The sequence below is a fragment of the Trichosurus vulpecula genome, chromosome 1 (assembly GCF_011100635.1).
Source record: "Trichosurus vulpecula isolate mTriVul1 chromosome 1, mTriVul1.pri, whole genome shotgun sequence".
Lineage (NCBI taxonomy): Eukaryota > Metazoa > Chordata > Mammalia > Diprotodontia > Phalangeridae > Trichosurus > Trichosurus vulpecula.
The window spans coordinates 57750899-57777653 of NC_050573.1; the positions used below are offsets into that span (position 1 = coordinate 57750899).

General features: G+C 49.0%; 1 protein-coding gene across 3 annotated transcripts; it reads right to left on the reverse strand.

The window, feature by feature from the left end:
* Positions 1 to 857: 857 nt before the first annotated feature.
* LOC118850173 (AN1-type zinc finger protein 5-like) lies at positions 858 to 18271 on the reverse strand. 3 transcript variants are annotated; one of them, XM_036759404.1, is made up of 6 exons: positions 18025 to 18271; positions 13364 to 13454; positions 13057 to 13181; positions 9463 to 9573; positions 4179 to 4328; positions 858 to 2673 (listed from the first exon to the last, which is right to left on the reverse strand). In XM_036759404.1, the coding sequence occupies exons 1-5, from the start codon at positions 18269 to 18271 to the stop codon at positions 4180 to 4182; spliced, it is 723 nt and encodes a 240-aa protein (XP_036615299.1). In that variant the 3' UTR covers positions 858 to 2673; position 4179. The 3 variants fall into 3 exon arrangements, with proteins under 3 accessions (XP_036615299.1, XP_036615290.1, XP_036615282.1); XM_036759395.1 differs by having other exon boundaries at positions 858 to 3517; XM_036759387.1 differs by having other exon boundaries at positions 858 to 3814.
* Between the last annotated feature and the right edge of the window lie 8484 nt (positions 18272 to 26755).

Below are 26755 nucleotides of genomic sequence, written 5' to 3' on the forward strand. Positions count from 1 at the left end.
CTTGGAATACCACTTTCTCCAGGCAGCTTTCCCCAAGTTATTCTCTGAATTCCCAACTCCAGGCCTTTGCAAAGGCTATGTTCTCTACCTGGAACACATTCCCTACTTACCTTCCCTCATTTAGAATCCCATTTGTCAAGGAAGAGCCCAGTGGCCCCCATCTCCATGCTGCTTTCTCTGATCCCCTTGGGGGTTAGCGATCTCTGGCTTCAGTACTTTGTACTGACTTACCTGCATTGCCCTCCAAAGTAGATTGTAAGCTTAATGAGGAGAAGTATTTTTGTCCTCCTACCCTCAGTAGTGATCGGTCCCTTGCTTGATGACAACCTTCCCCTGGGATCTCACACAGGATTGTAATGTGACCCCCATATGTGCATATCTTGTAATATCGTGTCTTATCTGTCTTGCTTCCTGCCTCTTAGGAGGCTAGACGCTCCATGAGGGCGGCCACCCTCAGAGCAGAGCGTGTTCCATGCAATAGGTTTTCATGTTTTTTGAATTCAACTTCCAGGATTTATTTTCTGTAACACTTGGCTTTGATGGAAACATCAAACTTTTTTTTTTTGGGTGGGTGGGTGGTGGGGGAAGATGGACATACTGAATACACTTGCCTGGTATTGTTAGTTATCTTTTTGTGTGGGTTGGAGTCTTGAAGGAAGACCATCTTTGCTCTCTACCACCAGCTACCAGGGGCTTCCAAGCAGACCCAGGAGAGTGAAGGCAGCCCCCCAGCACCCTCTGTCCTCTTGGCTCACCTCCTTTTCTTTTCCATCAAATCCAACTGTATCCATGTCCAAACCAAATACCACTTGTTGGAAAAACGCAGCACTTCATCAAGCAGAACTAACACCATTTGGTTTTATATGCAAGCTTGAAAAACTTTTTATTAAAAGAGGAAATCAAAGTGAACTGTCTCTTGGTGTGTGGGATAAAGGTAGCTTGGACCTGGCAGACTGGGGAAATGATCCAGAGAAGGCAGATCTCAAGGATGAGAAAAGAGTAAGGAGAGTGAAGGGGTGTATTGATGAGAATGTCTTAATAACCCTCCTTCCTCTCCCAGCTCCTCCAAGTCTAGGATCTGGGTCCTGTGGTCCATCAGAAACCCTCAAAGAAACAGAGCCAGAGGGAAGCTTGAAGCATAATGTCAGAGCTGGGGAGTCCTTCGCTGCTTTACCTTTCAGGCCTGAGGATTTGGAGGAGGTGATCTCTAAGGTCCCTTCTGGCTCCCCAAATGCTAGTGAACATAGCCAGCTCCCAGAGCTGAGAGGAAACTTAAGAGCACAGAATGTAAGAGTGAAAAAGCCCTCTGGAGACCGTATCAGTCCACCTCTCATTTTATAGATGAGGACATGAGGTTCTCGAGTTCCCATTCCCTCTTCCCCACTGGGGTTTCCTGGTCCCTGGCAGAACTGGCATTCAGAACTAGAATTTTAGCTCCAAATGGGATGTTTTGGCTGGGGGAGGGGATGGGGGGAGAAAGGAGGAAGAGGAAAAAGGAATATGGTCTTATATGGGGCACCGAATCCTATTTCCTCTTAGACAACCCCAGTCTAATCCTCTTAAGGCAGATCATAGATCTCGGGATCTAGAGCTGGAAGGGAACAAGTTTAACTGCCTCCTTTACAAGGGGTAATGACAAGAGACCCAGTGAGGTCTCCAAAGAAGTCAGGTGGGGCTTGCCAATCTTAAGGCACAGAACTGTGATAATGCTGTTAGAAGTGGTACATTAAAATGAGATCTTGAACAGGGCAGCAGCCTCTGAGGACCTTCCTGGGCCTGAGTGGCTATCAGCCCTGAGAGATGGGAGTGGTGGCTCCCAAAGGCCTCCCAATTCCAGGTCCTTTCCTACATCTACTGCCATCCCACCAGGCTCAGAAAGAGGGAGATTGGTGGTGAGACCAAGGGCAGAGATGGCAAGAGACTCCAAGGGTATCAAGTCCACTCTATACCTGGGCTGGATTCCTCTCTAAACATCCCTGACAAGTGATCATCCAAATGCTGCTTGATGACTGCTAGTGATGGGAGCTCACAGCCTCCCCAGGCTCTCGTTCCACTTTTGGACAGCTCTAATGATCACGGAAGTTCTTCCACACACGGAGACTAAACCTGCCTTTTTGCAGCTTCCCCACTGGTGCACCTGGTTCTGCCCACTGGGCCCAAGCTGGATGTGAGACACAGCACACCATGGAGACAAATGGAATATATTAATGTTTACACAGGTGGGGCACGATGCTGGGAGACAAGGAAAAGAAAAATAAGATCGAACTGGGTCAGCAGGAGGGAAGGGGCAGCAGGCTGGAAGCTATACAGCCCACCCATTAGCCCCTGGGGCTACAGAGGATCTGCATGGTCAACAGACATGGGGGGGGGGCAGAGGCTAATCCTGAGGGGTGAATGGGCTGCTCCTGCTGCTCCTGCCCAGCCATGTGAAATCTGTCTGCAAAAGTTAAAACAGAAAACTGGGAGGACACGTTGATGGGCTCGAGGCAAACAGGAGCATGTGCTTGAGAAGGCAGAAGAAGCGTGGCCAGGAAGTCAGTGGCACTCACTAAGAGTCCAGAATGGCCGTGGCAGTCCTGAGAAGATGGCAGCCTGGTACTGCCCACTGGCCCCTGGCGAGAGCCTGGAGGGCTGTCTTGAGCCAAGACCCCAGTGCAGATCTGGCTCAACTCCCTAGGGAGGGGAAGGAACAGAGACTAGATTCAAAATCCAATTGTGACACTTATTCTCCTGCTGCCTCTAGGAGAGGTTCAGGCGGCTCTTCGAAGGTGTCGGGTGTCCTGGAATCCAAAGGAGTCAGCCCCAGCAGAGCTTTCTAATTGGCTGCAGGGCACCTTCTCCTTCACTGGACTATAGGACACCACTCCCTGCCTCTAAACCAAGCTGGTTTGCTCGTCAGGACTGTATCCCCACAAAGACTTCCCAGGAAGAAAGAGGCAACACCAAAGAGAAGCACACTCCATCCCACCTCCCAAAGATCCACTCAAGATGCCATGTGACCTGAGGACAGGTGGCTGTGTACCCTACAGACCAGGGGGCCAATGCTTGGTACATTTTGCTTCCCATGGAAAAAGCTAACTGAGTCAGCTTGACGTGGGCAGGGGCATAGGCACACAGGCTTGAAGGAGTAGGGGCCTACAAGAGCAAGGTGGAGGGAGGTACTGAATCAGAGTACCAGGCTGGTTCTGCCCTTCAAGGCTTGCTAACTATCAACAATACCTTTATACAAAGCTAAGGTTCCTCTGAGATTTTTCCCTGTAAGGGGAGACAGGGTGCTGGTCTGAGCTGGATATGCAAACCTGAGAACTGGGAATGCACAGTAAGGCAGAACGTAGATAGCAAAGTGAGTGCATGTGGTGGGAAGAAAGGCAGGGGAAGGGAAGGGGCCCTCTTCAACGCATCTCTTATGACTGGGTCACAAACAGCTTTTGTGGTTGATAGCAAGATCAGAGTTGAGAGGCGACACTCTTGACCAATGGAAAGTAAGACCCCACTTTGCTGGTGGTGCTGGGAAATCCTGGGAAATGGTAAAGGAAGGGAGGAGATAGAGAAATGAGGGCAAGGCTTCCTGCTGAGACAAGAGGGAAGCTGGTCCCACTATCTTCCCTGGAGCCAGGGAGGGAGAGGACACAAACAAGTCTAAGGGCTTTCGAGCTGCAGAGTTCTTTATCTTGGGGAATACCCAAACCCCAGAGATGGCTTCAGAGCGGATTCAGCCAGATCCCCCGTCTGGAGGGAGAGGCCTGGCTTCAGGGTGAGGAGTCAAGGACCTCTTAAATGGCACGGATGACCGTGCCCCTCAGGGATGCCACGCCTGTACAGAGAGGAAAGGGGCCTCAGTGGGGGGCAGAGAAGGACTGGGGCTCCCCACTCTCACCTCTAGTCCCTGAATCATTCTGGGCTTCCGAAAGGAGGGCCTGGGGGAAGGGAGACAGCAGCTAGGATTCAGATACACCTATTGACTCAGCCCACTCAGCCCAGGTAAGCCAAACTCGCTAGATCCGAAGATGCTCTATGGCTGACAAGGAAGGGCAAAGCCTCAAGATTCTGGACAGAGGAACTCCTCCCTCAATCCCTGCTGCCCAGGCCTGAGTCCTGAAGGCTAATTTACCCAGAGGATCGAGGAGAGGCTGGGGCTGGGACAGGGAGAGGTGAGGGACAGGGGGCACATTTCTCACTTCACAACTTCCGAATCTTCTCAGCCACAATGATGGGGTTCTCCTTGCGGATCTTCTCAGCGGCCTCAGCCTTGTAGTCAAAAGGACAACTGTGCTTTTCTGAGTATCGGTGCATGGCACAAAACAGATTTCCACAGCGGCAGTCAAAGCCTGGGCAGGGAAGAAGAGAACAATCAACCCGATCCAATTCAGACTAAATCTGAACTCAGATCAAAGATGATCACAGGATTCAGAGGGGAAGGTACCTCAGATGCCTGGAAACCCAATGCCCTCATAAGAGAAGAGGAAGCTGAGACCCAGAGAGAGGAAGGCATTTGGTTCAGATCATACACTTGTATGTAAATATCAGAGCTGGGACTCAAGCCCCGACCCTCAAAGGCCCAGGGGATAGAGTGTTGTACCTGGAGACAGGGAGACCTGAGTCCAAATCCATCCTCGGACACTGATTAGCTATGGGACACTGGGCAAGTCACTTAACCTGTCTGCCTCAGTTTCCCCAACTGTAAAATGGAGATATAGTAGCATCTACCTCCCAGGATTGTTGTGGGGTTGAGATAATATTTGTAAAGTGCTTTGCAAACCTTACAGTTCTACATACAAGTTAGTTATTATCATTATTATTAAAATCAGAACAGAGAAATATACTCTCTCTCCCTTTCACGGTCCAATGGACACTGACTCCAGACGTGAGCTGAGCCCACAGTTACCAATGAAGCTGGATTTGAGGCCGTTAGCACTACAAGTCCCACAGGGACCTTTACGCAGACTGTGCTGATTTAGGGAACCTGACATATCCCATAAACATAGGAACCAAGATAGGACGGCTGATTCATGCCATAAATAAGGAGACATGTCCCTGACCAAGCCTAATGTAATAGGTTCCCTATCAGACAAAGGACCCTTCTTTCCAGCTTCTCAAGCTGTGTCTGCTGAAAATTCCTCCAAATTTCAAGAACAGGAATGTACTGGTCAAGTCCTAATGACAGTGACAAAGTCACTTCAAGGAAGACTTAGCGGCCTCCTATGCGCCCTGCGGGGGAGGGACTGACCCCTCCCCTTGTGGAGCCTGGCCTAGTTAGGCAGGGGCTTGGCTGGAGCCCCTTCATCTCACTCACCATCCTTGGCAGGCCCCCTACACACACTCCAACGGAAGCCCCAGCTGACACCCTTCCCTAACCAAGGGAAGAGCAGGAAACATCATGCAGGCAACTGTCCACAGGTTCATCACCTCAACCTCCTCCCAGGCCCACAGGCAGGGCCACCATTTGAGTCTGGCACTCTGGCTGGACACAGAGACAATTTCTGTTCCTACCGACTCTCTCTCAGTTTTGTACCTGGAGTCAGGGGTAGCCGAGGATTCAGAACTAGAAAGGACCCATTCTTTCCAACAACCTTGTGGCATAGCTAGTGGAGGAGGGATTATCAGATTAAGTTTGTAGATGATGATCCGGTGCCCTGGGGGAGACACAAAGATGGAGGGGGGGATGACCTTGTCCAAGGTCACACAGTGTCAGCACCAGAAGCGGGGCCTTGGGCTCTTGCTTGAAGCCCTGCCCTGCACTGTGCTGTCTCTCAATGTGGACAGAACATAGACAGTCAGGGCCAATGACATGATAGACTGTCTAGTCCAAGCTTTTAAATTTACAGATAAAGAGAGACCCCCAAAGGTTAACTGATTTGCTCAAGATTTCACATGGAGGGGATGGGGAAGGAAGAGGCTCCCAAGCAAACAATGGATAGCTGTGGTCTTGCTTCCTGCTGGGGAAACTTCCGCCCTGCTCCTCTGCCCTCCCAGCAGTTCACATCTGGAGGGTGTTTGAATTTTACAAGATACTTTCTTCACAGCAACACTTGGAGGCACGGAGTACAAGTATTATGACACTCATTGTACAGATGACTAAACGGAGGCACTGAAATGGTAAGTGACTTGCTCAAGGTCACATAATTATTCAGTGATGGAGGCAGCCTCTGGACCCCAAGTCCAGCCCTCTGGCTTCTTCCTCTTAATACTAATAATACTAGTAACTCATTTCTATAGTGCCTTAAGGCTACAGCCTTGTGAGGAAGGGAAGCGTGCAGCTGCAGAGCCTGTGACTGGCCCACCGCCACACAGATGGCCAGTGACGGAGCTGAGATTGAACCCAGGTTCTCCTGGTGCCCAAGTCCCTTTCCCCTACATCCCTACACCTGGGGGGGGCGCCTAAGGTGGGGCTTGGCCCTTGTGGGTACTTTGCTTTGCCTGTTTTCTTCGTTTGGGAGGGGGTGAAATGGAGCTGTCCTGAGCAGGGCTCATCTGGCATCTCAGCATACTCAACATAGAACAGAGGTGAAGTCAACTTCCAGAATCTCTGTTCCATTTCTACCTGCTGAAAATGAGAGAAAACCCCAGGCCAGAAGTAGGTTACTGACAAGGTGCTTGTGGGTGATTTTAGGAAGCACTTGACAGGAGTCCCTGGCGGAGTGCAGGGGCTCCCAAAATAGAACTGCACCTCGGTCTCCTAGGAGCGCTGATGAGCTCACTGGCTCTTCCTGGGGGTGGGGAGCTGCCTGCTGGAGGCGGAGAGCCCAGAGAATGGATACTCCATGCTCCAGGGTTCCCAGCGAGCAGAAGCGGGAAGGAGCCAGGCTCAGCACATAGCCCTCAGCACGTCCCAACCTGAGCTCATTCTGTGGGCCTCTAAGCTGCTGCTCCCGACTTGAGTCTCCATCAGTGGTACCCTGGCCTATAGTCCCATCTTTGGAATTCTTTCCCTCCTCTTGTCTCCCTCCCTGATTTCCATCCTCCTATAAGTCTTTCCCAATGCTGTTAATGCTAATTCCTCCCCTCTGCTGATATCTCATTTCCCCTGTCTATAGCTCGTCCATACCAGCTGTTTGCATGTGGTCTCTCCCACGTGACTGTGAGCTCCCTGAGAACAGGGGCTGTTTTCTGCCTTTCTCTGTGTGCTCGCCTAGGGTTTACCACAGAGGTTAGCACACAACTGCCACTTAATGACTGAGCAACCGGCACCCACATAGGGAGCCTGGGCATTAGCTTTGCCTCTTCCCTCTGCCTCTTGCCCTCTGTCCCCATCCTTCCCATGCTGCCCCAATCTGCCTGCTCAGGCATTCGTCTGGTCATGTCCCTCCTCCTCCATTCAGCAAAGTGTCTAGAGGGTCCCCTCTGCTCTCCAACTCCTCTGCCTGGCACTCAAGGTTCTCCCCAACCTGACGCCACCCTCCTTGATCAGACCTCTCTGTGCCTGGAATGCCCTTCTTCCCCACCTTCACCTGGAATATTCCTGTCCACCCTATGAAGCCTCACTCAGATTCTGGGCCCTCTATGAAGCCTTCTCTGGGAGTTCCCTCTCTGCCAAAAGCAAAGCAGCTGATCGTTTCCTGACTTGCCTTAATAATAATTTCATCTTTTAAAAGGTAGAGAAACAAATGAGGGAAAATGCTATTCTAGATCTGATTTCACCTCCAAGGAGAAACTGGGGTGGAAATGATGGGAATCTTGGTGGGAAATGACCACCCTGAAAGCAGAGAAAAAACAGGAATAATTCAGATTTGTGCCCTTGAACTGTGGGCCTGGGACCTTCGGAGGGCTTGGAGAGAGGACAGGCAGGACGGCTGGGAAGCTCGACTTCAGACAAAGAGAGGCAGAAAGAGGGGGCCATCTAAAAAGACTGGTGGAGCGCACAGGAAACAAGAGCATGGAAGGAGGGATACAGAAGCGCCGGTCCTGCACTGGGTCAGAGGTGACAAAGTGCAAGAGAAAAGGAAGATGGCAGTTTTAAGGTTTTATGAAGAGGCTTTATGAAGAAGGTGCTCATGCCAGTGCAAGGGGTAGAAGGGACAATGGAAAAGAACCAGAGAGGAAAGGCAGAACTCCCCAAGGAGAATAGTCTGTGGCCTGGGAAGGACAAACAAAACCTGGCTCATAGAGAAATGAGACTCAAAGAACTCTAAGAGTGATGCTGGAGAATGGGAAAAGGGCAAATTCTGTATCCAAATTTCCAAAAAAGGAAAACAGTGGAGTCTGCAAACTCTAGAGCAATAAACTTGAATTTAATTCTTAGAAAAATTCATGAATATGCTAAAGTGAATATGCCAAAAAAAAGAAGCAGAGATCACTAAGGCCTTGGTGACAAAAGTTTTATCAGAAACAGATCCTTCTGGGTGAATTCACCTTCCTTTTCTGAAAGGGTCACTAGACTATAAGGCAGCTTCTAATTGGCAGATATCATTCACCTAGATTTTCAGCAAAGCAATTCACCAAATTTAGAGAAATGGGTTAGACTAAAGCACAGATGGGAGGATTAGAAATGATAGCCATTAATGGCTTCAGGAAGCATCTTGTGAAGTGCCCCAGGGAGCTAGGCTATTAGCATTTTTATCAACATTTTGGATAAAAGGATAGAGAAGAGAGAAAGGGAGAGGTGACATAATGGATGACACTTGGATGAAAGAGGATAACTCTAAAGTCTTAAACTGAGGTTTAAAAAATCAATTTAAGTACAAGATGAAGGATGATGGTTCCTGGTGTTCTTGAGATGCGCCCGAGGGGGTCCTGCCTATTGCAGACTACCCCAGACTCTGGACATCTCTTCTCAGCTCCCACAAAGACTCACAAATACAGGTATGAATCAATCAGTCCTTGAAGCTCCTGAAGATTCAGGCGAGTTTGTGATTTCTTGTAGACCGTTAAAATCCCTTGGAAGGGTCTAAGAATCTATGGTCAGTCACCATTTTGGACCAAAGGAGCCCGACCTGCTCAAGGTCACATCCTTAAGAAACATCAACGCAGATGCTTCACCAGACGGTAGCCTCTGTAAGCTCCATCTCCTAGAACGTGGCCAGAAGCCCCCCCTCCTGAAGCAGAATGACTCTAAGACAGAGAGGCCAAGGTGGCCTCATGGCAGCAATCCTCAATGGCTGAGATAGGGCAGGGGCTGCTCCTCCCTGTGCTTGGTGGCCTCCAACCCCACTTCCCTCCCCTCTAAAAACATTTTTTGAATGCACTGTAAAGCATGGAGTACTAACTAGAAAGAGCACTGGATTTCAATCTTGCCCCTGCCCCTCACTATCTGTGTGACCTTGGACAAGTCCCTTTCCCTCTCTGGGCATCAAGTTCCCTCGTTCATAAACGGGGGTGTTGTTCCAGACGATCTCTAACGTGCCTCCCAGTCCTCAAGCTTGGACCTCAGCCCTTCCAAGGCTTTGTGCCTGCCTCTCCCAGCACCAAGGACAGAGGTTCACACACAGTCCTGCACGGACTCTGCCCAGGGCCTCCTGCTCATACCTGTCAGACCCACTTTTTTCCGACAAGCAAAGCAGCGGTTCTTTTTCGGTCTGGGTTTCTCAGATGACTTCTCTTCCTCAGAGGAGCTCTGAGATGTCTCGAGAAGAGAACCTGGAGGAGAAAAGACATACCCAGAGTGAGGCCAAGTAAGAAGACTGATTCCTAAGAAGCGTTCCAGAAGCCAGGTATGCAGTGGGTGGCCCTGTCTCACTAAGCTGTCCCTCCAGGTAGCGTGGGCTCATTTCAAGGATGTGACTGTTAGCCAAGACAAGCCAGGTCTGGATTCCTCTTAGGAACTAGCTTTTATCACTGAGGCCTACACTTGGGAATGTGCTCAGTGGGGGCCGATCTTCATGCTTTAGGGGCGAATCTGATTTTGGAAAGAACTGAATTCCTGGAGAATGGCAGGGTTCTTGGCCTCTTACATGTCATGAACCCTTGGGTAGTCTGGTGAATTCTAATACTACTGTGGTTTGTTGCCTATATTCATACTTGAAAGAAATCCTATATCTCAATTAGAGGTTAGTGAAAATAAAGATGTAAGTTTTTTTCTATTCAAGTTCATGGGCCTCCTGAAATCTTTTAATGGGTCCATGGATCCCAGGTTAATAATCTCCAATTTAGAATAAAGTCTGGTGAATGTGGTAAGGGAATTGAGTTAGAAAATACCACGTGGGGGTCAAAAATGAGATATGCATATAAAGTAATGATACCAATATGTTTTCTCCCCTAAAGACATCTCTAATACTTCCTTGTGTCATGGAAATGACTCTGGGCTCTCAGTAGCAGTGCCAGACAAGCACAGACAGGCTCTACCAAACTATAATGCTGTGACTATGGGCCTAGAGATGGGCTATTCCAATCAAGTCAACCTAATAAGCATCTATCAAGCGCTTACTATATGCAAAACAAAAAACAGCCCCTGCTCCGAAGAAGCTTATAGACTCTACTGGGGGAATACAAGAAGGTTGGAGTATGGTTGGAGGTAAGGTTGGAGAATGACAATTTACTGGCCAGAAGACCAGACCAACCAAATTTAGAGCGGCTGGTGTCCAGAAGTTCACCAAGGTGTCAATTTTGGGGGGACAAGGTGGGAGTGTACAGAAACTAATGAAGACCATCTATTAAGGTGTTAGAGGGACCATGATCATTGGACCACAACTTCTGAGCTGGAAGGGATCACTGAGGTGATCTAGTTCAACATTCTCTTTTTATGTATGAGGAAACTAAGACCCAGAGAGGGTTAGAGATCTGCCCACAGCCTTACAGGCAATAAGGGACAGAACCAGAATTTGAACCTTTGTCCCTGTGGAAAATATTATACTATTTTATATCATTTTTGTAATTTCAATAAGACTCAGGGCCTGAACTACTTAACCAGAAGAAAAGCCTGATCCTAACAGTCTCTTTGTTCTCTGAGTAAGCTCAGAGATATCTCTATCTTATATCAACAAAATCCAGATGGAGCATTCCTTGCTCTGTCCATGGCCATTAAGGGTGAAAACCTTGACCCCAGACACTATCTTGAATTATGTGACTTTTCCTTAGCTTAATATTCTACAGGTATATACTATGTTATGGAATGTAATGAGACACAGAGACACTGGGCTGTAGTTTCAACTGACTTTTGTCAACATCCTTTACAACTCTATTCCATTAAGGAAAATCCTCTTCTTGTATCATGGTTAAACATACATGGAGGTCATAAAAATGAGGTCATACAGGCTTGCTAGCTCTGCTAAAATAACATATATAAGTTTTCTCATTGCTTTGTTCAGGCAGCCAGAGTTTATACTCTGACTCCTTGTACGTACAAGAAAGCTAGCTCCGCTATGCTTTAAGGGAAAATAATAAACAACATGGATTTTTCTATCACCTAGCTCTGTTGTTTCCTTCAACCAAATTTTCAGGTTTAACATCCCCTAACTCTACATCTGACATTCTTCCCACAAGATCATGTAGCTACCCTGACTCAGTAAAAGGAGACCTATAACTGATGAAATCATGGATCCTAACTTTCCCCAGAAAGCAGTATTTACCTGTCTATTACTTACATATGGGACCTTCTGGGGACAACATGCACACTTTGGTTACCTAATCCAGATAAAGGTTTGGGGTTTCAAATTGGGTAAGAGGAGTGAGTGATTTCCTGATAGGGCCACTGAAGGGATGTTGGAGGCCCTGGGGAAGCCCTGTGGTCCACTCTGCTATGCCTCTGAACTCCAAGTCCAATGTTCTTTCCACAATGCAACACTGTCTTATGTTCACTAGAAGGAAATGAGGTGCTACTCAACTACCTTAAAATTGGGCAATCAAGCCTGGGATTGGATCATTTGCTACCTGGGGTCAGCTTTTGCAAACATAAGACTCCATTTGGAAAAGCTGTGCTAATGTCTGCCACAGATGGTGTACACAGAGGCCCCCTATTCTTGCTGCCTGCATCAAAAGTTATTTCAGAATCAACAGCTAATCACCCCTGAGATGCTCTGTCTGATGATTTTGGAAATGCACTTTTCAATAGGACACATTTTTATACACAAAGTCATTGAATCGTCCAGACTACAGAAGCTCCTTTGGAAAGGATTCAGGTCATGCATCTGTCCAGTCTTACATCCCCTTACAACATCCCTGACATGAACGTTCACCCTCATTGTGCCTCAAATCCTGAAGCAGCTGCTCTGGGCAGGGGAGCCTGAGGGGCTGGGGAGACAGAGACAAAAACAAACAGTCCCCAGTCACCGGCCTTCCATTCTGCTACACTGTACTACTCAATGAGAGTGAGTTCATCTTTAAGGCAGATCAGGCACTTTCTTCTGTCTTGGTGCTTTAAAGCAGAGTCTGAAGATCGCAAGGGCCTCCTGTCAATCTCACCAAGTCATCACGCAATGTGTGAATGGGAAGGGACCCTACTCTGGTGGCCATCTGGTTCAACCCAGATCCAAAAGGAAATCCCATAATCGCAGCACCTGACATTCATCCTCTGCCTGGAGAGCTTCAATAAAGGGAGTAGAGGCAGTCCATTCCACCTCGGGACAGCTAATTGTGAGATGGTTTATGCTGACATCAAGCCTGAATTGCCCTTTTTTGCGACTTTGACCCTTTACTCCTGGTTCTGCCCTCTTGAGGTCAAACAATACAAGTCTAATCCCTCTTCTGCACAACAATAGCCCTTCAAATATCTGAAGACCCCCACAAGCAGCGGTCATTCATCCCGCAAGCTCCTACTACATGCCAGGTACCAGAAGGAAGGTGCAAGGCACAGTGAGAAGAGATGAGCCGGGAGACTGAGGACCCTCGGCAAGGCATTTATCCTCTGGGTCACAGCCTCCCCATTTTCCCATTTGTCAAATGAGATTCAGTGGAAGCTATACAGGAACAGGCATCAGGTGCTCCCGTTTCTAGTCCCATCTTGCTAGCAGTGTGACCAGGGACCTCTTGCATCACCTTTTGGGCCTAAATTTTCCCAGTGGTAAAACGAGCCAGCTGGCCTGGATGATTTCCAAATGCTCAGCCTATGATTCCATGTTTGGAAGCCTGCCAGCCCCTGGGTATTACAAGACCTCCAACCATCTCCCTTCTGGATCTGTCCATTACCTGACGAGGGAGTCGTGGAGAGGGCCTCTTCTGCCTGGACGTAGCTGCCTGTCTGGCTGTGGCTGTCTTCCTTCGATATGCTCATAGCTGTCATCTGGTGGGTCACAGGAGTCTGAGAGCTCGATCTAGGGGCCCGGCAGGATAGTACACATCAGAGAGCAGATAAGAGAGACAATTAGCAAGCTGATCTTGTAGAGGCATGGAAAGTGATGGAGAATAATGGTACCTCGTGACTGGGAAAGGCAGGGGTGGGGACAGAGGGCCAAAGGTAACACAGGGATGGGACATCCAGGAAGACTGTGCTCACCTGGCTAAGACATCATCAGGTGTAGGGTCCGCCTCCTCTGCACATGCTGCAGGGAAGGTCTCCAGGGCAGCAGGACTGGGGCTGCTGGCTACTGTGGATAAAACACAATCAGGCCCTGGAGTGTCAGGTTGGTTTGCAAGTTTGGCCCAGGTCCCGTTACTTCTCAGCCCTGGGAACTCAAAATTGGAAGGGAGGTGGCTGAACCCACTGGACTGTCTAGGTGCCTAGCACCGTACTGGAAACTGCAGGGGCTGCCCGAATATTAGGCTTGATCCCTGCCCTCTAGGAGCTTTTGGTCGAGTTGAAGAACTGGTATTAGAACACATGCAACAATGAGAGATTAATCGAGTGTGGACTTGTAGGGTGGATGATCAGGCCTACTCAAGTCTGGACTGGGCAGGAGAGGACTCGTGAGAAACTCAATTAACAGACTTTGAGCAAGTCACTTCCCCTCTTGGACTGGATGATCTGGGACAGATGGCATCCCTGGAGTCTCAGGAAACGTACCCACTTTGTATAGGCCAGGAACATATACTAAGTTCACCATCATCTCTCCTCTAGCTAATAAACAAACCAAGCCTTGCCTTTAACTGCCTTGCCATTGGGGAGGCAGGAGGTGGCAGCGAAACGTCCCAGAATGACATTCCAGCAAGGTATTTTGGAAAGAGCATTGGATTGGGGGTCAAAGCCCCTGTGCCCTTCATCTGTCCCTTGACATGAGTTTCTTTATCTGTAATAACAGAGTCTACCCCGTTCTTCATGCCTCCCTCACACAAAATTACCCCGCGTTTATTTTATATATTTATATGCAAACATATTGTTTCCTCCAAAAGAATATAAGCACTTTGAGGCCAGGGCCTCTTTCATTTTTTGTCTATCTCCCAAGTGCCTGGCACATAGTAGGACCTTAGTAAAAATTCCTACTGGTTGATTGATTTCAGTGGGAGAGGGAGAGGACCAGGGCAGAATTTTAAGATGACTCTGGTCAGGAAGTTACTGTTAATAGTCCAGCCATCGAAGCACCTTCTCTCCACTCCCACCAATGTTCAAAGTAAAAGTCAGTGACAATCCAGTTCTGTATCTCATTTCCCCAAGTTCTATGCTTTCTTCAATACACACCAGTGGCTAACTGACTGCTGACTTGGAGATGCCCTTGGGGGGCAAATAGTCTCATGTCCTGATGGGGAGGACAGGAAAAAAAATGGTCAGCTGACTCCCCAAGGCCCACAAAGATGAAGCCAAGGGGAGCTGGAGAGGAATGAAACAAAACAAGTTTTAAATATCTTCCAGGATGGAGAAGATCTGGGAATAAAAATACAGGCAGATCCCTGAAAAGGCACCAGATGTACCTTGGCAGTGGGCTCTTTGTCACCAAAGAAGAGCCTGGATTAAATCATAAAATTTAGAGATGGAAGGGACTTTGAAATCATCTAATCCAATGCCCTCATTTTACTGGGGGGAGGATGGGGAAAGGTGGGGAGAGGGGAGTGAGGTCTGAATCCGTCAGAGGACACAAAGGTAAGAAGCTGGTGCCAAAGCCCTGCAGGCCTCCCTCTCTGCTGTGCTTCCTGCCTTGTGGTACGGCTGACCCCTCTCTAGGGACCCATGAACATGCCCTCTCACCACCAGGGGCAGGCGGAGAACATGCTCCCCCACAGGCTATGGCTGGGGATGAAGCTGAAGTTCATTTGATTTGGAGTTGGAGGTCCTCTAACCATAACCTAGGCTAGCCGCCTCATTTTGTACATAAGGACACCCAAGTTTCCTGACCCCGATCCCATTTAAGGCCCTTGTGGCTGCCTGGTGTTCGGATGACCAGCTGGGGCCTGGTACATATTTCTCCACAGAAACAATGGGAAACTCTATCCTCTGCAGCATGCTAGGTTAAGAAGGCTTCTGGGGGCCAGCTGCGAGACATCACTACCACTTGCCACATTGTCTCTGTAAGAAGATATGTTTCAAACTCTATTGCTGGGGAAAGAAGCGGTTTTCAGCCCAGGCAGGATTTTCGCTGACCTCTGTATTGCCCAGATTGGAAGCCCACTTCATGCCACATTGCTGCTCGCACTGCTGTCCCTGCTACTAGGGAAGACCAGTGATCTTTCAGGTTTATACTTGCTTCACAACAACATTCTGAGGGACGTAAGGCAAATATCATCATTCCCAATTTACAAGTAAGGAAATTGAGTCTCGCTGAGATCAAACGGCACACATGAGGTTCCTGTGGGACAGGCTGCGACTTCAGAAACATTAAGCGTCTGAGCTGGGATCAGAACCCACACATTCTGATGCCTAGGCGTCACCACCAGGACTGCTTTTTACCATTCCCCTGTAAAAGTATGAAGGTGAGCAGCCATAGTTTACATTTCCATAGCCTCTAGTGTTAACAAAACACTTTTTCTGTCACAAGACTTGAGAATGCCAAGTGTGGTCGTTGTGATGTCCCCATTCCTACAGATTCCAATCCCTCTCTCAGTCTCCCCCTCCTGGGCTCTTTTCTGTCAAACGAACACTACTGGGGGGTGTGGGGCTGTACTATTCTATTAGTTTTCTCTTTTTTGTCCCTCAAAAGCTGTACAGGAGGGCAGCAGGACCCAGAGCCAGAAGGGCAGAGTGTGCCAGGCTCCACAAGCCTCAGCAGTCACTGAAAAGCATGAGCCACAATCGCCCTGTGTTATATCTGAGACCCGCTAACAGCACACTACTCTCTAAACCAACTCAGTACAGAGCTGAGTCCTCAAACCAAGTCTCTGCCACACTTCAATCACCACTCTGTCCACATTCCACATACAGGGCCCAGATCTCCTCAACTCTCCTAATGCGCTGTGAGAGTCCAGGGAGTAATTATCAGAGAATCAGAGGCAGCTGCTAACATCTCTCGCCTTCCAACCCTGGATCCCCAGAGTCCAACAATCATCTGCATCTCACAGATGAGGGCCCGAGAGGCCTTTCCCAGGGCCTCCTGGTTGGGGCGAAGCTGAGACATCTGGGCCTTTGGGTCCCAAAGCCAGGGTCTTTCTAACTAGGCCACAGCCCCCATCTCGGGAGTTGTTGTGGCAATGAAAGTACTCCGTAGCAGGTACGGTAAGGGGCAGGGAAAAGGCAACGGGAAGAGAACCCTCTCAAGACCAGACCCTAGGCAGGACTTGCCTTCTCTACAGCAGGAAGACCACCACACACACAACACCCATTTGTCTCCTCATCTGGGTAGCTCCCTTCACTTCCATAAGCCTCAGTGTTCTCAGTGTAAAATGGACATGGCAGTACTCGCACCACAGAGCTTCTGCTGTACTGAGAGGAATGTACTTTATAAACCTTAAAGTGCTGGAGAAACGAGTTATCGTGCTAAGCCTCCTGATGTGGGGAAAGAAAGGTGCCCTGGGGACAGGAGACATCCCAGAAGCACACAACGTGCAGACAACAGCCCCTACACACCATCCATCATTCAGCTTCCATGTGAAGACCTGCAGGGATGGGGAGCACCCCCCTCTCCCCAAAAAGAGGCCATGCCCCTCCAGGACAGCTCTCATTATTAAAGATGTTTTCCTTAGATTGAGCCAAAATCTGCCTCTGCAACACTCCCTGACTCCCAGGTCTGTCCTCCAGGGCTAAACAGAATAAATCTCATCTTCCTTCTGAGAAGCAGCTTAGCACAGTGGACAGAGTGGTCAGGTGAGACCTGGGCTCAAATTCCTCTGATGCTTAAGCTGGGTAACCACGGGCAAGTCATTTAACTTCTAGGCCTCAGTGTCCTCGTCTGGAAAATGGGAGTAACAACGCCTGCTCTATCTCCAGAGCTGTGGTGGGCCCACAGAATGGCTGTAAAGCCCTCTGCCGCCATCTGTGTGATACAAATGCCAGCTACTATCACTGTACACCATAAAAGCCCTGCCCCCTCCTCAAAGCTGCCCACCCCTTCCCACCCCAATCATTCTCTTTCCCAGTTCCTTCCATTGGTCTTTTCCTACCTCTCCAGTCCTCTTACCATTCCATCAACAATATCCTTCTTACAATGTGGCCCTGAGAACTAAACGCAGTACCCAAATGTGGAGGGCAGAGGGCAGCATCCCCACCACCGCCCTCCCTCTGGCTACTGTCAGTCACGTCTGAGATGCTCTGACACTCATCTCACTGAGGTGGATACTCCTGCTTCTGACAGCCCAGATCGGACAGAACCCGTCCGTCCCTTCTCAACATCTGTGCCCTCCCGGGAATCCTTAGGGCTTTCAGCATTCTGTGAAGATCCACTTTCCATCTGCTTGCTTCCTAACTGGCTCCCCTCAGGTATCTTTCACACCATTTCTTGTGAACCAGTCCCTGCTGGGGATCAGCTGCGGGTGCTCTTACTCTTAATCTACTGTCTCTCCTTTGCCCACTGGACCACCTTTGCACCTTCTTTAGAGTCTGTGGTACTATCCCATGATGCACAGCCATTTTCATCAGGAAAAGTATTACTGTTAAACAAACAGGTTTTTGTGCCAGGGAATGGCTTGGCTACAATGTCACACTGGCTCCTATTGAGATGGCAGTCCACTAGGACACCCTGATCTTTTTCAGATATTTAGGTACGTCTCTCTGACCTTTCTGATCCATCTGGTGGCGGCAGCCTACTTACCACCTATTGTTGGGAACGTGCAAGAAAAGTGACACGTCTACCTTACCTGGGGGACTTATTCGCCCACTATTCTGTTGCCGCTGGAGGAAATCCTTATAGCAGACAGAGCACATGCCGTTGGTTCGAGGGTTTCCATAGAAGCCGCAGCCTGTGGTGCATAGCAGGGGCACCTGTGTCTGGTTGGTCTCCTGGGCCATGGCTGTGCTGAGCTCAGCTCCTGACATCAGACAACAAGGCAGGTTCAGTCTTTTCGCTGAGATGGGGAATGAGTGCAGAAGGAGAAGGGCTTGCATTTTGAGGACTCTTTTAAAGTTTAAAAAACATTTAAAAGTTTTTTTTTATTACGAACTTAACAATCAACAAACATGAACAATTTAATATACAAAGAATAAAAAGGGAAGGTTATATATGACGCTGAGTTTCTGTTACATAATTTTAAAAAGCTTATAATTACATTTACAAAGCATTTTCCTCACAGTAGTCTTGAGAGGCAGACAAGGCAAGTATTCCTATCCCATTTCACAGATGAGGAAAACGGAAGACAGAAGGGTGATTCCCAATGGTCACAGAGCTTAGTAAGCATCAGCGCTGGGACTAAAAATCCAGATCTTTCCAGAGCAGCATACTACACAACCTGCAGAGGAAATCCTGCTGGGAGGATTGGAGGGAAGGTATGTTTCACCATCGAGAACGGTCACTGCACCAACTCTTCTGGTGTCTATGTGGTTTCCCTTTACACTGCTGTGGTCACTGTGCCTTGATCCCTCTAGTCTGCATCAGCTCCCCTCCCCCCTCCATCTCCACTTCATTTTACAGTGAAGGTAACTGGGGCTGGAGAAGGGAAGTGGCTTGTCCAAGGTCACATAGGCAGTAAGCAGCAGACCTGGGATTCCAGGTGAGGGATTCTGACTCTAAAACCAGTACTCTTTGCAAAGTGTCTTTTTTAAGCTTCTCCAGAGCTGACAGTTCAGTTCTCCTCACTGAAACCTGAGCACAGGCTGCCTGGTAATGCTACTTTTGAGGTAGTGTTTAGGTCTCATTTTTTCATTTCCCTCAGGACCTAACACAGGACTGTGAATATAGGAAGTGCTTAATAAAGATCTGTTCCCAAGCTGGAAGCACTGCAGGGAAGCAGCTGACTTCTGCTGTCACCGTTGGGCCTGAGGTTGGAGATTTTTCTGTCTTCTATGATGGCTAGCCCCTGGGTCTCTGAGCCCGTCCTTCCTTCACAGTCCCGAGGAGCCCTGCAACGATTCAGCCATCCTTTTCCACACCCAAGCTCTGCAGGAGTCTGGGTGCACAAACATCAGGGCTGCAGCTGTGGGGCACGCGATGTACCCAAGACATCCCTGAAATTGTCAAGGGCCTTGCTCAGGCTGAACCAGGGCCAGGGTGAGTGCTTCCCAAGGGGAGTCCTGAACGGTTTGTACTGCTTGGCACCTGGAACTTTACAAGAGACCCCTCTACTATTCTCACTCTCTCTCCTCAGGCTCAGGTGCCCAGATTCATGCCCCTCAACCAAGCTCTGATTGTGCTCCTGCCCTGCTCAGCATAATGGAACGGAAACACGGCTGCATTTGGAACTAGGAGGCTGATCCAGGCCTAGGTCTCCTAGTTACTATTTGTTAAGTTTGGGTGAGTCAGTTTCCCTTTCTGGGCCTCAGTTTCCCCACCTATAAAATGAAGGAAATGGCCAGCTCTAAAGAGTTATGATTGCTGTGGCTCCCTGCTGCTGCGACCTCAAGCCTCAATGTCTCTGACTAAGACCGAAGGCTATCGACAGTCGCTGTAGACATGTGTGATGTAGTGTTACAAAAACAAGCTCATCTGGTCACACTGAGACTCAGAAAGGGCAAGTATTTACCCAAGACTCTAAGTGGGAGATGCAGGACCTGAGCCCAGGACTTCTGCCTCCAAAGCACCATCCCAGGCCTTTCTCTTCCCCACCTCCCTCTGCTCTTGGTCAGGTAAGCTGAGCTGCAGCCAGGAGTCCCTCAGACACCTCCCACCCTGCCCCAGCCACCTTTGTTCCGATGCTCCTGAGGGGGTATCGTCCTTCTGGCTCGCCACCTCCTGAAATCTGCCCTGACTGAAAGCCCCGGCTCAAGCCTCGACTCCTCCACGACACCCTGTCTGATCACCTCAGCTCTCAGGCATCTCCTTCTCCTGAGGCTCCAAAGTGCTCACGCTCTCTCCCTCATCTGACCCCTGACAAACAGCACCCCTGCTGGCCTGAGCTCCGACTGTCCTCTGCCATAGCCTGAGTGCAAGTGCTCTGCCCTGGGGAGTCTGAAGAAACCTGGCCTCCTCTACTTATTAGCCGCCTGACCACTGGCAGGCTACCTGAGCACTCTCGGCCTCAGTCTCCTCATCTGTAAAATGGAGATCATAGTATTCACCTCACAGGGCTGTGGTGAGGATCAGTGACATGCTTGTAGACCTTATAATGAGACATAAGTGGTAACTATTTCTTTGATGGTGCAGGCTCTCTTGTTTACCTGTGTGTGTATACCCATCACTTTGGTACTGTGGCTGGCACGTTGTAAGGGCTTAATAAAAGCTTATTCTATCAAAGATCAAATGAGGTGATAGTTTTCAAAGCACTTAGCACAGTGCCCAGCACATAGTAGGTGTTCAATAAATGCTCCCTTCCCTTCCCTACTGAAGACATAGAACAGGGACCTCTGAATCCCCTCCCACTGCCTGGCACGGGGTTGGGCCCCGCAGGAGAAACTCAGTAAGTTTAGTGATAGATTGGCAAAAGCCTAACAACACTGTAATACATTTTTTTGGTATACCCCTATGATTTCATTGGTATAGTTTTCCCTATAAGGAAACTCTCTCAACCAGTGCAGACTGGGCAACTGCTCAGTGGCTTAGGAGAGCTCTATGGGGGCTGCTGAAAAGCAAAGGGACTTGCTTGGGATTATGCAACGTGGGGCTTGAGGCCAGGTCTTTCAGAATTGGAGACCTGACTCTATTACTCTATGCTGTCTCTCTGTAGTAGGGAGGGACGGGGTAGAAAGTGGAAGAGAAAAAGCAGCAGGAATAGCAGTGTCTAAGGAAAGAGCACTAGAGTCAGGGTAGGAAGGAGAGATCACCCCTGGCTCTGCCATGCATCAGCTGTGTGACCTTAGGCGAGTCTCTTCCCCCCTCTGGGCCTCAGTTTGAAGTAGAAGGCTGGATGTGATGTTCTTAAAGCTACTAAAGCTACATGTACTAAAATGGTTCAAATCATACGCTCGGGGCTACAAGAGCCCTTAAAGACTCACTGAACCAACACTCTGATTTTAACGATGACAGAGGTGAGCTCCAGAAAACAAGTGATTTGTACAAAGTCACTCCGAGCACTTATACAAGAAACTCCAGAGAATCACTAATTCTTCCTTTTGGGAAGCTCGGTGCTTTTAAGCTTGGGAGGCAGATTCCCCAGGGAGCTCAAGCCCTTTTCCTGACATCAAAGAGCTGGTGCCCAAATCTCACACCTCTCTCACTCTGTTCCTGTCTCCTTTCCCAAACCCTTCCCTGAAGGGAGCACGCTTTGCTTTCAAGGGCGACAGCTATCTGGACAGGGACTGTGTCTAACTGGCTTTCAAAAAACGTATTTATCCTTTCTCTAGCTCCTTGCCTTGAATGTGAACTCCTTGGGAGGCCAGAAGAGATCTTGTCACCTAGCCCCTATCTCCAATCTTCTTATGTGTATATTAAAAAATATTGTGCTGTTGTTCAGTCTGAATCTCTGTGACCCCATTTAGGGTTTTCTAAGCAAAGATACTAGTGTGGTTTGCATTTCCTTCTCCAGCTCATTTTACAGATAAGGAAACTGAGGCAAACAGGATTAAGTGACTTGCCCATGGTCACAGGGCTAGTAAGTGTCTGAGGCCACATTTGAACTCAGGAAGATGGGTGAGTCTTCCCGACTCCAGGCTTGGCACTCTATCTACTGGCCACCTGGCTGTCTCTCCCCTCCCCCTAAAAAAAATTGTACCCCGTAGTTATCTGTATATGGGTCTTTTTTCGTACTAGACTGTGAGATCTACAGAGATAGGAGTCCTGTATTATCCAAACGTTGTCAAGCAACCCAGCCCCAAAGCTTTGTACACAGAAGGCGCTTAATAAATGCCCTAAGAAAGAATGAAGGTACAGCACCGGCAGTAGCAGAAAGAACACTAGATTGCCAGTCAAAAGGCCTGGGTTCGAGTGCTGGTTCACTCGATGACCTTGGGCAAGTCCCTTTACTTTTCTGAGCCTCAATTTCCTTGAGTGGCCTAGATGACCCCTTCCAGCTCTGAATCCTGGCCAAAGCTCAGTTCACCAGAAACTTTGCGTTTGCCTCCCTGTCCATCACGCCCGCCCCCGAGGTCCATCCACCAATCCCGTCCGCCCCTCGCCATACCGCCGACCAATGGGCAGTGCGTTCTTCAGCGGGGGGCGGGATTTGGTCCCGGGCGGCCCCGGGCCCGGCTGCGCGGCCTGCGGGGTAAGGCGAGGCCGGGGATGCACGGCCTAGCCCAGGCTTCGCCGCTCCGTGGGGCGCGGCGCGGCCCGGCGGCGTGACACGATCAGGGCCTGGGCAGACGAGTTGATGGATGGCCGCGGCCTCGGCCCCTGGGCGCGGGCGGGCGCCCCCTCGAGCGGCCCCGCCGCGCTCACTCACCTGTCGCGGCCCCGGGAGGCCGCCCGGACCCAGCCCGGCAGCGGCGAGGGCGGGCTCGGGGCCTCCCGCCCGAGGGAGGCGGCAGAGCGGGGCGGCCCGGGGAGGGAGGCCGGAGGGCTGGCGGGGCCGCTTGTCGGCCGCTCACACGCGCCCAGGCGGCCTGGCCCCGCGGCTGGTGCCCAACATGGCCGCCAAGCGCCGCCCGAACCCGCGGCTTCCCCTCCTCCCCCTCCCCTCCCTCCCGTTCTCCCTCCCTTCCCACTACTCTTAGTTCCCCTCCTCCCCTCCCCCTACTTCTCTTTCCTCCTCCTCCCCCCCTCCCCCTCCCTCTCTGCCCCTTCCTATCCTTCTTCCCCCCCTCCCTTCCCCTCCTCTTTCCTCCTCCTCTCCATCTTTGCCTCTTCCTCTCCCCCCTCCGCTTTCCCCCTCCTCTCCTCCCACCACCTCTCCCTTTCTCTTCTCACTTCCCTTCCCCCTTCCTCTTCTCTCCATTCCTCTCCTCCCATCCCCTCCTCCTCCCTCTTCCCCCTCCCCTTTCCCTTCTCCCTCCCATCTCCCTCTTCTCTCCATCACCTGTCTCCTTCCCCATCTTCCTCATTCCTCTCCTTCCCCTCTTCTTCCCTCCCCTCTTTTCTCCCCCACTTTTTTCTTGGCCTCTCTTCCTCCAGTCCTCCCTGGCTCTTCTTCACATTCTAAAATGAGGGAGACATGCAAATAACCAGGCCCATGCAGGCTGCATTTCGGGGCGGCTAGGTGGCCCGGTGGTTAGATCCCGTCGGGCATGATCGTGAATATTGGCCCAGTGCCTGGCCCGTAGTAAACGCTCCGTGAAGGCTGGCTATTATCATCATCGTTATTAATTATCACTGTTATTATCACCTCCTGCACAAGGTGCAGTTTGAGCACGGACTTGGAGGAAGCCTGGGAAGCCACGGGGCAGAGATGGTGGGGGAGGGGCGCCAAGGCATGCCCCCCACCCCCGACCCCAGCTTGGAGGACCACCGGGGCAGGGCTCGGAGGCTGGAGATGGAGTGGGGTGGGTGAGGAACAGCGCGGAAGGCAGGGTAGGAGCGTCCTAGAGCCTCCCTGGACAGGATGGGTGGACACTTGGAGAAATTGACAGGCGCAGATTCCCTCCCTTCCCCCCAGGGTTAAGTAGGGAAATGGGGACGGACGTCCTTCACTAGCCCTAAGTGCGCCCTTTACTAATTAAAGCGCGCGAACTACAGATGCCCTCTCACAGGCATCTTCTACCTTACTTAAGAGAGAAATTTGGGCAGGGGAGGACACACAGACCCCACTTTGCTGGGCGAAATTCAAGGAACCAGACCCTTTATTCATAGATCTGTGGTCTCGCTGTTGGCCCAGAGCAGATCACTGCCCATCCATGCCTGCCTGACCTGTATGATTCATCCACGAGAGTGGGAGGCAGGGAAGAGAGAATAAGCATTTATACAGTACCTACTGTGTGCCAGGACAAAGATCTCATTTAATCCCCCAGCAACCCTGGGAGGCAAACAGGTTAAGTGATTTACTTAGTTCTAAGTGTCTGAGGCTGGGTTTGAACTCTGGTTCTGGTGACTCTAGGTCCAATTCTCTACCCACAGCGCCACCTAGCTGCCTCTCCTAATTATGGCACAAGGAGTCTCCTATGATGGGGACCTTCCTCACTTTCTCTTGATATCCCCTGGGTACCCGTGAAGCATATGGCTTTCCCCATCTTTTTATTTAATATTTTACTCCCCCCCCCAATAACATGTAAAACAATTTTTAGCATTTAAAAGAAAATTAAGTTCCAAATTCCCTTCCTCCCCTCCCACCTTCCTGAGATGGCAAGCAATTTGATATGCAGTCGTACAAAACATATTTCCATATTAGTCATATTACAAAAGAAAATACAGACCCCACCAAAAAACCCCAAGAAAAATAGCGTAAAAAATCTGCATTCAGATTCCATCGGTTCTTAGTTAAAGATGGATAGCATTTTTCATCATGAGAACTTCACAATTGCCTTGATCATCGTCATGATCAGAGTAGCCAAGTCTTTCACAGTTGATCATCGTACAGTATTGCTGTTCCTGTGTACAATGTTCTCCTGGTTCTGCTCACATCACTTTGCATCAGTTCATGTAAGTTTTTCTGAAAGTATCCAAGCATATGGGCTTTACCCCTTGCCCTGGCTTCATGACTAACCCATCTTTATCATTTATGCATTTTTGTTGATAACACCCATTATACACATTTCTCCTTAATTCATTGTAATGTGTTGCAGCCTGCTTACAACCGTCTTGCACTTCTCCATTAATGGTCAGGACACCCTCAGTTTCAATTCTTTGGAGATTAGAGGTGGCCACACCACACCAAAAGAACATTGATGTTAAAAATGGGAAGGCAATTCTCTGATAGACCTATGTTTCCAGGAAAAACTTAAGGTCCATTAAAAGAATTTTGCAGTTTCCCCAAGGTTATCCAGCCTATTTATTACTTGTTTACCCCTGGGCCCAACTCACTATCCATTTGCAATATTTGTCCAAGATATACAGGGTGTCCCAAAAGTCTTAGTGTAGTTTTAAGCTACTACATTCTGTATGCTGCCTAGCGTAGTCTGTATGATGGACATTCTTCATCCATTTGGTTTTCCATGTGTGGATAGTTAGGACAAACTTTAGTGTCATGTTCCAGATCTTCTCCGGGACGTTCTACACTAGTCCAGCATTTGGTACAATCAACACAATGTCTTATGTCATATGATCTAGAGCAGTGGCATCAGACTCAAATAGAAATGGGGGCCACTGTTACTGGTTTAATTATAGAGAGAGCCAGCTAGGTTGCTCAATGGATAGAGTGCTGGACCTATAGTTAAGAAGACCTGAGTTCAAATGTGCCCTCGGACATTTATTACTTGCGTGACACTAGGCAAGTCACTTAACCTCTATTTGCCCTAATCCACTGGAGAAGGAAATGGCAAACCACTTCAATATCTTTGCCAGAAAATCCCATGGACAGTATTAATGTGCTATGGTCCATAGAGTCACAAAGACTCAGACAGGACTGAACAATAATATAGGTCCAAGAAGATTCCTGCAAGCCGCATACTGACTTAGCTTTAAAATGTAATGTTATCTGTTTCATTGTATATTTGTTTATTTTATTAAATATTTCCCAATTATATTTTGGGCTGCACTGGGGAATGTTGTGAACCACACACTATGTTTGACACTTGATCTGGTTCTGGTTCTCAAGGAGTCCATGGATAGATTTCAGGGGGTCCATGCACTTGGATGGGAATAAAAAGACATCTTTATTTTCACTAATTGAAATTTAGTATTTCCTTCAATTATGAATAGAAGCAACAACCTTATTTTGAGAAGGGGTCCTTTGGCTTCGCCAGACTGCTTAAGAAGGTCCAGAACACACAAAAAAGGTTAAGAATCCCTGATTTATAGGGAATCCCTTGGACTTTGTGCCGGATTTCCTCTATGATGGTGGTAGATATCTTTGGCAAGCTTACACCTCCCTATTTAATTGCTTGCTATTAATAGTGAGAGGGTCATTGAAAAAGGTTCTCTCTTTCAAGGACTGTTGTAGGATTTTGACATATGCAAAGGAGAGCCTTGTTGGTGGGGAGCCTTTAAGTTGCATTTTGCTCTATAAAATCCAATGCGTTTTTATGCTCAACAGACAAATACAGAAGGATGTTATATTCTCTGTATCTTTTAAAAAGTATTTACTTATTTTGACACGCATTAGTTATCTTTTTCTTCCACTGCCTCCCTTCTTCCATTGGATAATTTAAAAATAACATAAAATAAAACTCATAACCAATATGCATAGCCCATCCAAAGAGGCCCACACTGGCCATGTCCAAAAATATGTATTTTATCTGGTATTTTAAGTCCACTCCCTCTCTGCCAGAAGGTAAGTGGTGGTGCATAATTAGCATCATTTGCCTCTCCACCTTCAGTTTCCCGATTTGTTGGCATCAAGAATTTAAGTTAGTTGGAATTGTCTTGCTTCCACACAGTATATTTTTATTTGTCTTTTATTTTTTTATCTTTGCACTAGTTTTTATATTTATCCTAACAAATCAGGAATGACACATAAGTAATGCCTTACATCC

Excerpts from the sequence above, each read along its gene's own strand:
- LOC118850173 (XM_036759404.1), bottom strand. The coding sequence starts at position 18,271 with ATGCAAGCCCTTCTCCTTCTGCACTCATTCCCCATCTCAGCGAAAAGA. Across the intron at positions 13,455-18,024 it reads TGGGCGAATAAGTCCCCCAG|TAGCCAGCAGCCCCAGTCCT; the intron begins GTAAGGTAGACG and ends TTTTATCCACAG. Across the intron at positions 9,574-13,056 it reads CTCCACGACTCCCTCGTCAG|GTTCTCTTCTCGAGACATCT; the intron begins GTAATGGACAGA and ends TTTCTCCTCCAG.